This window comes from Lytechinus variegatus, chromosome 5 (genome assembly GCF_018143015.1).
Source record: "Lytechinus variegatus isolate NC3 chromosome 5, Lvar_3.0, whole genome shotgun sequence".
Lineage (NCBI taxonomy): Eukaryota > Metazoa > Echinodermata > Echinoidea > Temnopleuroida > Toxopneustidae > Lytechinus > Lytechinus variegatus.
This window is the reverse complement of record NC_054744.1, coordinates 6,531,704-6,545,684: the sequence shown is the minus strand read 5'-3', so window position 1 is coordinate 6,545,684 and position 13,981 is coordinate 6,531,704. Positions and strand designations below refer to the sequence as shown.

The following is a 13,981-nucleotide window of genomic DNA, read 5'->3' as shown; positions in this document are numbered from 1 at the left end:
TTTGTAATGTCCCTGGTCCACAATCACGCAAGAGACGTACATTTTTCCCCCCTCTTACCCTGTGGAGGTTTTTCTTTTATATTCATTGACATTCTTTTTACCATTATATTTCTTGCTATTGTCTGCATTGTTAGGAATAAGATGAACTAATTTGCAATGTTTGCAACTTTCAGCATCTAGTACCCCTTTAAAGGGTACTCCAGGCTGAAAATGATATGATTTGAACAGATAAAGATCAACTTTATTTAGATTTGTATTATTTTCAGCCCAGAGTACCCCTTGAAACAACTTCTGTAAGGTTCATATAGTAAACAACATTGTAAAAAAATTTTTTACTAGTCAAGTAGGATAGAATTCTACTTGTCGCTAATATTTTATGTAATTTGGAACTTTATCTTTAATAGCCTTTTTTTCCTTTCATATTCCACAGCATATTCATGTGCCTTAGTTAGAGATATACTCCTCCAAGGAAGAATGTTTGTATCAGAGAATTGGATCTGTTTCCATTCAAATATCTTCACCTATGAAAAACAGGTAAGTAGATGAATTGAATTGAATTTATTAGAACGTCACTGGTATTCGCCAATATTTTGTTCAAAACAAGAAATACAAAATAATACAAAACAAATATACAATTCAAGGAGCATGAACAGATAAACAAAATCAAAATAGTATTTTGTCATAAAAAGAAAAACAACTTATGTCTACCTATGAATAATAAATGCATCAGTTAGATTTATCTGACCTTATTCTGTACATGTACATGTACATTGATGCACAATCCTTGGTGTGCACCAAGGCTAGCCATGGGCACCAGTCTTACTTTCGCTACTGTAAGATTTATTGCAGTACTTCTTTGTTAATGCATACTTTTTCCAGTAATCTTTAAAATCAATAGGTCAATACTTTACACTTAAATTGTAACCATTCTGTTTCAAAAACCTGTCTGAGCACTCCTTGTTTTCATTCCTAAATGCAAATCAAGGATAATAAATACATTATGAAATTGATTTATGAATCTCTGACTTATTTATTGCATTCATTGAATTTATTTTTTATAGATATATCCATGTATCCAATGCAAATGAGGATTCAAAAGATTTAAATCTTTACCAACAATGATATTTGATTATTTTACGTTTGATATAGCTTTTTGCAGATTTTGCTATATCAATGAGATATCACCTCTATACCTCCTTGGTTATATCCTCCTCCTAGTGCTATACCAAATATTATTTTGAACTCATATTTTCCAGATATTCTCTAGTTTGCAATTCCAATTCTCCACAATATTACTCATGCATGCATGTTCTATTTCATGGACATCTACTCATATTGTTTTTCAGATTGCAATCAAGGTGGAGACGATTACAAAGATAACCAAAGAGAAAACGGCTTTTGTCGTTCCCAACGCAATAGGACTCCATACACCCTCCGAAAAGGTCAGTGCTCAAATCCTTACATATGTCAATCGTGACGAAGCAGGGAGAAAATTAATTTTTCTGTTGTGAGCTGTGAGAGTTGTTTTTAGGAAGGAAATATATGGTGTGGGAGGGAAGAGACACAAGGGCTAAAGACGGGATGAAGAGAGGAGGAGAGAATATGAAATAATGTATGATTTAAGTGTAGAGAGAAAAATGAGAGGGGGTGGAGAAAGAACAAAATAAGTATAAGGAAAGGTTGGGAAAGAGACTACATATTTATTTTTTTGAATTGAATTGAATTTATTTTCATGCTTCACATATTATATAGCAAAATATATTAGCATGATAATAATAATGATAATAACGCAGTTCTTGTAAAGCGCATATCACATTATGTCATAACGTCCCTATATGCTTCCAAATGACTTGGATATTATTACCCTGGCCTCAGCCCCGCAGCCTTTTTACAGCGTGGAGGCATTTCAAGGAATAAATTCCTGCCATGTACCCATTCACCTCACCTGGGTTGAGTGCAGCACAATGTGGATGAATTTCTTGCTGAAGGAAATTACGCCATGGCTGGGATTTGAACCCACAACCCTCTGTTTCAATGCCTCTGACCACGGCAGTATAATAAGAAGGTATAAACTAGAAAAGCTGACCATGCATGGATCATAATTATAGATGGACAATCTAGTAAAGTTCAAATTGATTTTAAAGGTCAAGTCCACCCCAGAAAGTTGTTGACTTGAATCGATAGAGAAAAATCAAACAAACATAACGCTGCAAATTTCATCGAAATCGGATATAAAATAAGAAAGTTATGACATTTTAAATTTTCGCTTATTTTTCACAAAACAGTTAAATGCACAACTCAGCGATATGCAAATGAGAGAGTTGCTGATGTCCATCACTTACTATTTCTTTTGTTTTTTATTGTTTGAATTATACAATATTTCAATTTTTAGAAATTTGACAATAAGGACCAACTTTACTTAACCATAAAACTGTTAAAATAATAGTAATTCCACATGTTCAGAGAGAAATAAAACTTTGTTTTCCTTGACAAGGAGGAAAAAATTAGAATATTTCATATGATAAAATACAAAAGAAATAGTGAGTGGGTGACGTCATCAGTCTGCCCATTTGCATACCGACCAGGATGTGCATATAAGATACTAAAGAGTTTCTTTGACACCACTTTTACTGGACTGCTTGGAACTTTCTCCAAATGACCCTGTGTGCACATATCGTGATTGAGTGAACCCCGAACTATAAACTTTGGTTTCTCCATATTCTTTGAAGTTCTCACTGAATTTCTTCTCCACTCATTCATGCAAAGTTACTATCAGTAGGAAGGTAATAATGCAGTGAGACCCTGAAAAAGTAGTGACACAACATTTGCTCCTGCCTTAATTTCTCAGGGGGGGTGATACCCCTTTCATAAACACAATTATGCGGCTAATAGCAGCATAATTTGGTCGTAAAATCGGAGGAGGACCAGAGTTATCCGCATTTTTTTGATGCTGCAATTATCCGCATAATAGCGGCATCGGGACCAGATTTTGACTTTATGAACCGTTTACAAAGTAATGCGGATAATTGCCATGGTATGGTCACAAGGTCACCCTTTTCCAACGCAACCCTATCGGAGGGGGCGTGTTAAGTTGCCATGACAATTATCCGTTTTTTTCAGGACGGGCGCTCGTAAATATAGTGCGGATTATTTTTGGAGTTTGTGAACGCAATTTTTATTGAATTATCCGCATTACTCTCAGGCAGCTAATTGGAGGATGGGTTTATGAAAGGGGTATTAGAGTTGGGATTGTAATAGAGTTTTTGGTTCAGAATAAGGTAAAGATAAGGATAAGGGATCATTAAGTTTTGGAGGGTAGGTTTCATGGTTAGCTGAACGTGCAGATTTTCCACCGGAGCAATAGTCGCAGGAGTAAATGTCATGAAACCGAATATAGTCTGTCATGTGAGCTTGAATATAATTTCTGGCTGAGACTGAATGCAATTTCTTTGCAAATGAGATTATGTATGTATATACCCCAGCCCGATTGATGTAATTTTCTTTAAACATGATCCCGAATCTGTGAGCTTTTGATGTTGTTGTTCTTGCCCAAGTAGGGGGTAACTTACTGTTCAACAACATACTGTATTTTGCCTTGGAAGCATATAATCTCCTGTCTGATAACATGCATGAACTTCAATGTCAACGAATCAATTTTGACATGATTAGATGATATCATATTGATATTTGCATGTATAGGTAGATTATTTGACTCATCTCTTATATGAGACATGCCCCCCCCTGGGGTTGACATTTTACATTGCCATTGCCAAAATGAGCGGGGGGGGGGGGGTGTTTCACATTTGTGTGCGGTATAAAAGGTATCACCGCATTGGTGTAATCGTGCAAAGAGGACGCACACTATACTGTGTATTATTCTATAAGATGACACATTACATATGTGCACATCAGCATTTAATCATGACTCTATGTCATACTTAAACCTCTTAAACCTTTCTGAAACACACATCTGATTAGAACATCAGAATCCATTTATTCAGAGAATTTAATCATTTATTTCGGGTTCTTCAATAGATTTGGATTATTTTTCTGATCACACATGGTAAATGAACAACAGTTGCATGCTCCATCATAGCCGCAGAACATACAGGGATTCTTGGCTCCCCAGTTATGCCATGTAATACTTAATCAGGTTATGCATTAAAACAGTTGCAAGAAATGTTCTAAAGGGGTTTAAATCTGGATTCATTTGATTTGGAACGTTCAATTGAAATAATAATTTTTTTTTAGATTATAATCTTAGATTTTCAAATTAAATTTATTTCTTTATTCATAGTCATGAATTACGTCAAAATTTGAGTCTGGGGTATGGCTTCAGCCATTTGAGACTGAGCATGCATATATGTGAGCTGGAGTCTATGGAAGACGTGTGTTATTTTTATAGCAAAGGGATGAAAAAAATGAGGTTAATGGTTGGAACCACATGGGTGCCAAAAATATGCTACAACCTTATATTTGGATATTTGGGGTTGTTGCTTGAAATAGATATGACAGTTACATGTAAAGGGGGGGGGGTGCAAATGTGAATGTGATCTTTTCACAGATAGATGGATGTTGTTCATCAAACCTTAAATCAAGTTGTTGAGTTTGAATTAGAAAATCCTGCTGATCTTGCTGATTCAACTTTAATGCAACAAATTAAAAGTGTAGAGATAATCCAAAAGATGACTGTCAATGACATGGCACTATTAAAAAGCGCTGTTTGTTTATGCAAGCAGTTTCAATTTCTTATGCATCGAAAGTCATCAAATTATTTTTTCTTATGTCAGTTTCATGATTGTCTGATTCTGCTTTTATCATATGGAGAGACAGAAGAGCATTTCATAAAACACTGACTTGTTATAAGCTACTGATATTCTTGAATCGGATTGGCCCAGAGTGAATTTGTCAATGAAAAATCACTTACAAGATGCTTCATGAAATCCCTTTTCCATAGAGAATTCACCTCCAGTCATGTCATCTCAGACCCCGTTCTCATCTAATTTTTTAAACCAGTTTAGTGGATGGGAACACTCAAAGCAGTCATGGAAGCAATCCGAAGTGGGCCTTATCCAAACTGGTTTGGAAAGCCACCTTGCGATGTGGTTTGCGGGACTGCCTTGCCTCTTTGAACATGGTTTAAGCGTAGGTGAGGATGTGATCGTTCTTTGGGAAGCATGTAGGACGCGCTACTCGGTGCACACTTGGTGTAGAATGACTACGCTTCGGTTTCAATATTCACGTGAAACATGCCACTCCACCAAGCACGTTCCCTTATTGGCTTTACGAACCCGTACTCATCTAGTTTCTTGAATTCTGTGCAAAACATTTGACACCATTGACAGCATTTCCATAGAAACAAGACCACTTAAAGTAAAGTGGTTCTGGAAACTACTTCAGGGTCCCGTCTTATAAAGAGTTACAATTGATCCAATTAATTGTAACTTTATCGAAATCCATCAGTGTCATATTTTTTTCTACATGAAATTTGTAAAATGTCACTTGTATAACAAAGGCGAACACACAAAACTATTAAGAAAACAATGATTTTACGTGATAAACATCAAATCTAGAAAATGTTTCAAACAAACGTGCATTTTAGATATTGGCATTGCTGGCTTTCCATAGTTAAGTTTGATCAGATCAATCGCAACTCTTTGTAAGGAGATGGTGATGCGAGCGCTAGCGAAGCGATCTTCTCTTCTGTTCCTTATACTGGTTACTGGAAACCAATTCAAAATAATAAAATAAGAATGGGGTCAAGCCCTTTACTGAACTGAAGCCGATTAAATGATGTACAAGCTCTTCAGTTTTAACATAAGTGTCTGCATGTGAAGGTTGAAGTGTGTTCGGATTAAGATCAAAGACAAAGAGGTCTTCCAGGGTCTCGATTGCTCAGCGGGCGTTGCGTAATGAAAAGACAAAAGCCCTAACCTGGAGAATTGAACCTGTTCCTTAGAACTGAATGATCCTCATGTATATGAGCACAAAATAATAATTATTCAAAAGATCATATGTATATATAAGAAAGTTCTATTTGAAATTGTATCTTGGATACTCTTGGCCTTTTTCATGCTTTAGAAGTGGTTTGATACCAAAATGGAAAAAATAGAAAAAAGGGCTGTTATGTACTATAATCATTTCTGAATGTTTAAAACTATGATCTTACACATGTACTTATATCATTTTGCATGAGGTATAATTTCAAAATATCACACTTTCAGGCATTTTCCTTTTTCTTCAATTGCCATAATAACATTAAAAACAGTTTTATTGTTTGAAACTTGTTTCTGAAGATATCCAAAATGCAAAAACACACCTGAAATAAAAAATTATAATAATTGCCGAATCTCCCAGTTCGTGAAACAAGGGATGCTTCATCTACAATATGGGTGGTTTTGTGACATCAGCCCTGTAAGAGTTCATAAACATAATAACGCTGATTTGAACTGATCAGGTTTGTAACAATTTATAATAACAGGTATTTTGCCTCTGGCTAGAAACCTGCAGAACAAAACGGAAAATATGGATCACACTGAAGTTGACCCTACTAACGACCTACTAACTTTTCGAGCTGTGAAGGTCACAACTATTTTCAACAAAAACCAGGAATTTGTGTATTCTGTGATGACTCTATTCCTCTATAACTTCCTTAGAAGCAGACTGTGATCTTTGAAAGGAAATGGTGGAGTGGTTTTGCTCACCTATATGAAAAATAAATGAAAAAAAAAAATTCCTGTCTACTGCTTGCTTGTCCCGCATGTGAACTCTGGTTTGTTATGATATTCAATAGATGGTTTGACCTGTGCAGAACAATTGCTAAATGCATTTTTGTGAGTTTAGTTTGTTTATCCTTTCTAGATGTATTTTCCGGGGGGGGGGGGGTGTACCCGCCACCCACCCTGATTTCAAATTAAATTCCAGTTCCAAAGCACCCCCATTTGCAGAGGGCCATCTATCATGTTAGGTCTTAGGCCCCACACCACAGGCACATTTTAAGTATCACTGACAAGTCTTAGGTCGCATGACCATGGTTAAATGTCACTTATTGTCAATGAACGTAGTATTGTACATGTATCATTATATGAATGGTGTTTTTTGTTAATAATTATTTTAAAGTAGATTTCAAAGTCGGCGCTGCTGCTGTATTGAATCGCGTGATGCAGGCGATATATATATGGTAATGTCATTCAGTAATGTATTGAAATTGATTATTTACCCATTAATCCATTTTATTAATGTTATATAATGCTGATTTTCTCATGGATATTGTAGCCATCCATATAACCTGAAATTTATGTTGTAAATCATGAACATGGAAGTGATACTTTATTCAGTACTTTTGAGGCTTTGACATTAAACTACACTGTCGTTGATTAATTTTAGCTGTGATGCAACATTCAAACAAATTCATATGATCATATCTATAAATACATGTAGCTAAGTGGTCTGGTAAAGTATTTAGGTTGTGATTTCTATAGGCCATTAGAAAAGACAGGGGGCTGTAATGCTTTGGGTATTTTTAAACATACTGTACATATTTTGTTGAATATCAACATTTGTAGTCGTATGATGCACTGCTTTTGACTTGGATCAAAATTCTTTTTGGTAGAGTACTTTGATGGTCAAACGATAAAAACCTTGAAAATCACAACTCACAAATGGAATGCCATTTACTATTTATATTAATCACAAAGGAATATGACGTATTTGATACGAGAAGCAGAATAGATCTTTAAGCTATATATGCAATGTTTATGCTAAATTCTGAGTGTTAACTGGAGCATGAATTATGTCTATGCAAAGAATAACGAGGATTCTTTTTTTGTTTATAGATACCATGTGAGTTTTTTGCTACTTTTTTATTTTTAGGGTTTTTATTTATGGTACATGTATGTTGATTAGGAAATATTTTTGCTGTAATTTTTCCTCCAATGCATGTCAGAAAATTCTATTTATTTGATTTTGTATCGACAGTGATTATTACAATATTTTGTGATGACTATTCTCATTGCAAAATGAACACCTGTTTATGGAAAGGGACAGCTAGATGATTCAATTTTGATAGTTTATAAGTATCATCCTAAATAGTATTGATGGAAAGCCCTGAAAAAAAAATTATTTAAAGTTTTGTGTACATTACTGAGATGCATAAACAAATTCACTTTTAGTTTTCATTGTTGCATGTGTAATAGTTTTTAATATAGTTTTATATCTTTTATAATTTAGGAGCTCATGGAATAGAGTTCTTGTTTCAATTGGTTGTATTTAGTTTTAAATTATAAATAATTATGGCATAGAAATTCAACTTAATGTCCTCATCTTAAAAGCAGAATCTAGCAACAAGTGAATTTGAATGAATAAAGAAAATAATGTAATGCTTAGAAGTTACAGGTACATGAAATATGAGAATCTGACAGCTTATTATGTCACACACTCATGAAAATGAAGACATTCAATTTATATCTAAATTCCTGAGGTAGGAAAACCCTTCTATTTAAATCCCTTGTTTAAATAATTTGTTATGTCACATGCTGAAGGGGGGGGGGGGGGCTCAAGTGATGAAGGAAATAATTCCTTGGTAAATAAAATACACTTAAAGGGCTGGTCCAGGCTGAAAGTTTTTATAACTTGATAAATAGAGTAGAATTAACTGAGCGAAATGTCAAAATTTTCATCAAATACGGATAACAAATAAAGTTATTGAATTTTAAAGTTTAGCAATATTTTGTGTAAACAGTCGTCATAAATGTTAGATGGGCTGATGATGTCACATCCCCACTTTTTTTGTGTATTTTATTTTATGAAATAAGGTTTATTCAAATATTTTTCCTCCAAGAACTTGAAAAATTGGATTGACAACTGAATTAATGCATTAGATATTTATTGCTGGAACTTATTTCATATTGAGGGAAACATATTCACACAAGTATGAAATAATGAAAATATTATGATTTTATGTGATAACATGAGAAAACAGAAAGTGGGAATGTGACATCATCAGCCCACCTAATGAATATTCATGACGACTGTTTTCACAAAATATTGCTGAAGTTTAAACTTTAATAACTTTATTATTTACCATCTGATTTTGGTGAAATTTTTGGCAATTTGTTCAGTGAATTCTACTCTTTGTATTAAGATATAGATATTTTCTTTATAGCAATTGTATGACATCATCAGATCCATTGTTTGCATACTGCCTGCTTATTTCTGCACTCTTGTGAAAAATCAAGCAATGCTACATTTCCAATCTTGGTGATATTTCAGTGTTGTGCTGGCCTTTTTCCTTTTCCTTCCAAATCAACATGTTGGATGCTGCCTTTAATAACATGTTCACTTACTAAGCAGAGAGACGAATGAAACTCTACTGCTAAGCTATGTTACGATATGTACATATTCACAAATGATACTGTATATACATGCAAATTATCCTGTCTGAATGGGGTGAAGGGTCACTTAAGAAGGTCTGCATTGAAGCTTTTACGTCCAGTAATCTCATTGAACCTGTTCTCACAAGTGAGATTTATACCAATCCGATCTTAATCAGATCAAGTCTTTCATTTTAAAGTGGGTACTTTAAATTCCTTAGGAGATAGCATTTCATTAGATGCTTTCGCACCCTCCCTATAACAGAAGATACCCAGATTTAAAACAAAAATCAAGATAGTTTGCAAGTGTGAAAGTGAATTTACTTGTAATATTTCAGAAGTGAAACATCTGTAATTTTTGCAGGAAATCATGCAATGTGACCGGGATTCTTGCCATATGAAAAAAAATTGGAAAATTGATTTTCAAAATCCAGGGTCCCATTTCAAAAAGACTTGTTATAATAATAAATGCACAATTTCTAAAGCAAGTTTACTTTTCTGTAACAATAACAACCAATCAAATTGCAAGATTTCACTAACTTAACTCTTATTGCAAAATTGTAACAAGTTTTCTGAAATTGAGCCCCTGATTGCATGAATGGATTTCGTGTTGCTATGTCAGGCATCCATGTCAGTGGGTTTGGCTCTGTTCAAATTGTATCTACATGTACTACAAACTGTCTTATTAATGGGTGTCCGTCTCTCTTTCATCATATTTTCTTCCACACACAGCACATCTTTGGGTCGTTGCTTTCAAGACATTCCACGCACCAACTCCTGTACAGAGTCTGGAAAAATGCCAAGGGTGAGACTGAGGTAAATACACAAAACATTTTAGATTATGTTAAAATGATGAAATATGGATATTTTATTTTCATAAGATGATGATATTGATCCTACATGTAATCAAATTATTTCCTGAAATCATGGCCAGTCATTTATTTCAACTAAGAGTAAAATTTGCTAATGACTGGTAGTACAATAGCTAGTTCTATTGACCGGTCATTTTTTTTTATGAGAATGGTATATCAAATAACAAGGATCCACATAAAATATATATTGCACGTCATTTAGCTTCTGAAGGCATCAGAAGAATTGCCCACACTTGTTGCCTGTGAAACAATCCAAATGCCCTCGGCCATGCCTTGGGCATGTTTTTTAAAATTGTACCAAAAGGTACCTCATGCATATTATAATTCTTACTTTACATGTATGCCCTGGAGTTTATGCATTATTCATAGACTATGATAGTGGCTGAATGCATAAACTCTCATTTCATTTTAATAACTTATTTACTATTAACAGTTTTCAGCTCCTTTTTTTATTTATTTTTTCATTCATTCATTCACTCGGTCATTCACTCTCTCACTCACTCGGTCATTCACTCACTCATTCACTCACTCATTCATTCTTTCACTCACTCATTCATTCACTCTTCATTCACTCACTCATTCACTCACTCATTCACTCACCCACTAACTCACTCATTTACTCACTCACTCATTCATTTATTTATTTATTTATTTTCATTTTAACAGTGACTACTGAAATCATTTGATTGGTTATATTTGTAGAAATCGCATTTGTTATTATAACATGTCTTCATGAAACGGGAAGCCAGTCATCTCGAGAAACTTGTCAGAATTGTGTGAATAGTATACAAGTGTGTATGTCCGAGAGTGTTTTAAAAGCTAGTGGCTATTAAGTAGCTAGCTGCTGGCTAGGAACTATGATACCCTTGAAATAGCAGGCAGAGAAATAATCAAGCGGTTTTGTAGAGAGCGGCGTGTTCTGTTTGCTAGCTTGTAATCGCTCATTAACTGACCCATCAGCTAGTTCCAGCTTGCAACATGCTTACATTTTGGTCCAAGTACCATGAATGCAATAATAATATTGGATATTTATATTGCGCACATATCCACCTTGTTTTGTGCTCAAGGCGCTCCTATATTACCAGGCTAAGCTAGGCTTTCATAGCGCACACAGCTTCTTAAGGAATTACTTCCTACCGGTACCCATTTACCTCACCTGGGTTGAGTGCAGCTCATTGTGGATCAGTTTCTTGCTGAAGGAAATTACGCCATGGCTGGGATTCGAACCCACGACCCTCTGTTTCAAAGTCCAAAGACTAATCCACTGCGCCACAACGCTCCACTATCATTTTTATTTTATTTTTGTATCTGTTCTCTTGTTTTTCCCTAGTCAATGAGCCCAAGTTCCAGTCTCCAAGGGGACAGCGATGAAGAAGACATTCCAGGGGAAAGTGAAGATGTAAGTCTTTTTTTTCTCCTGATTCATTTTTGAATGACGACTTTGATGACACCATGTGAGATCAACTGCTGGAGCGTTCACTGTAAGAACTGTGGTGTTAAAACTGACACCAATTGGTGTTAATAGAGGACCACACCCTGAGGTGTTAAAATTACACCCTAAAGATTGAACCTAACACCAAAGAGTGTAAATGTAACAACCAAAGGTGTTGTAATAACACCTATAGGTGTAAAACTAACACCACCAATTGAACACCGGTGTAAAATAACTGGTGTGGTCCTCTATGTACACCGGTTAACACCACAGTTTTTGCAGTGTTGGTCTCTGGTGTCACCACCAAAGAGGTCGACAGCTGACAACGAGCTCCTTTTTGTTCGATCACCACACGATAAACTGAAATGCTCTTTTGCAAATACATTACAATATACCAAAATCTAAAAGAACATATTGAAAAAATATATACGAAACAGGCATTTATACATAAAGGCATTGTAGCTTTTTTACTAACTATTCTCAATGGATTTAGGTGTACTTTGTTAATGTTCACTGGTGATTAATGTGAGATCATTTTGTGTTGACGGTGTATTGATAAAAAAAAAATGAAGAACATTCACAAGATCTTTCTTAAAACTCCTTGTGATTTGATCAGGATGATAGGTGCATGTAACGCTCAAAACCTTGCTTGCGTTACACCATCAACATTCTGTACAACCTTCTAAGATTATGCCTAGGGGAAGGCGGGGTAAGTTGTGACAGTTTTTGCTTTTTGCATGTTAGAATTGATATGATTAATAATCTTGTCGAAATAAGTACCTTGCCTTGAAATTTAATTCTTCTGAAATATTTTCCACCTATATATAACTTTCTATCCCCACACTGAAAGTCATCGTGACCTTTGAAAAAAACGACGTCAAATGGCTCAACTTGCCCCATATATGGGGTAAGTTTGAGCCACCTTCTGGGGTAAGTTGAGCCACAAAAACTATGTACAAAATGTATGAGGGGAGAACCAGCATGTCAATTTTTTGTTTAAAGTCTTTTCACTTGCTAATTTTCTATAAATACTAACATCCTTTAAAAGGAAAAGAGCAGTCATTTAAATTTGCTCCTTTCAGCCAGCATTTCAATCGATTTTTACGGTTTGTTTGTCTTTTAAGATACATTACCATTGGAATTACCATGGCTCAACTTGCCCCATGCTGTTTGGCTCAACTTACCCCAGTGCGAACTTAGTGCGATAATTTTGTATCCACACATTTATTATGCATCCATCATATAAAAGACTATGACAAGAATGAAGATCCATACCTGGACTAATAATGTTGTTATCATGTCTTTATTATATTTAAAGATGTGTGTGTTTATAAAGCACTTATCTATTTCACACTCTTTTTTACTTTTTTGGCTGAAATTCATATTTTTCCCTCTAAAAAACTACTTTTTGTTTCAAAGTTGAAAACAATGTGGTGGGGTTAGGGGTTATGCTATGGGTCATCAATACATGACACCACCACAATGTCTGACTCATTCATTATTGGCCTGGGGCTGGTGGCTCAACTTGCCCCTATGCTCAACTTACCCCACCTTCCCCTACAGATGAAATAGAATTACTCAATAAGCTAGTTTGTAGTTCCGTTCTGTGCATGATCAGAAGAAGGTCATACAGGGGCTTGACATTCAATGACATAAACACAAAAATTGATTTTTTGATTATCTTTTGAATTCTCTTCTTCATTAGATGCATTGAAAAAACAACAATGCATCCATTAGCGAATGGTGTTTTGGCCAAGTACATTGTAATAGCAGCATGCCATTCTTTCAAACTAGAAATGGAACAAATACCTTTAATAGCTCGTTCATTAATGTGCTATTCTAGTCACCTGGTCTATGCAATTTCTGCATCCCGATATATCAGAAATGCTCACGTAAAACCATGGTTTAACACTTGCCCATCCTGATAAAAGAAAGGAAATGTCATTTGAACAAACTTGCCCATGAGGGAACTATGAACTGGTCTGTTCACTTTAAAGGCATGGTCACACCCCCGAGCATTGTTGTTGCAGGTCGTGGAGCGGAGAGAGAAAAATCATCACCGCTCGCTACCGTTCACCATTTTCGATTTCTATTGTTTTTTTTTGGTTTTTTTTCGATTTGTTCCCCAATTTTTTGAGCGAAGTTCGGCCCTCCTTCACGACCGCTCCAACAACGCTCGGGCGGTGTGACCATGCCTTAACCTCTTTTGATGAACATAGAGTTATTATTATTAGACTATCATTCTCAGGGACCTTTCTTCAAACCAAGTTTTAAGCTACATTTAATAAAAAACGGCTGTTAATATA

At 35.2% G+C, this 13,981-nt stretch overlaps 1 protein-coding gene across 4 annotated transcripts in view; it reads left to right on the top strand.

Annotated features, from left to right (window-relative positions):
* LOC121415155 (uncharacterized membrane protein C20F10.07-like) overlaps positions 1-13,981 on the top strand; it is a 47,663-nt gene that overhangs the window by 18,713 nt on the left and 14,969 nt on the right. For all 4 annotated transcript variants that reach the window (XM_041608293.1, XM_041608290.1, XM_041608292.1 and 1 more), the window contains exons 4-7: positions 431-534; positions 1,347-1,442; positions 10,104-10,187; positions 11,574-11,642. In XM_041608293.1, the coding sequence (XP_041464227.1) occupies positions 431-534; positions 1,347-1,442; positions 10,104-10,187; positions 11,574-11,642 (353 nt within the window). The remainder of the gene's footprint in view (positions 1-430; positions 535-1,346; positions 1,443-10,103; positions 10,188-11,573; positions 11,643-13,981) is intronic.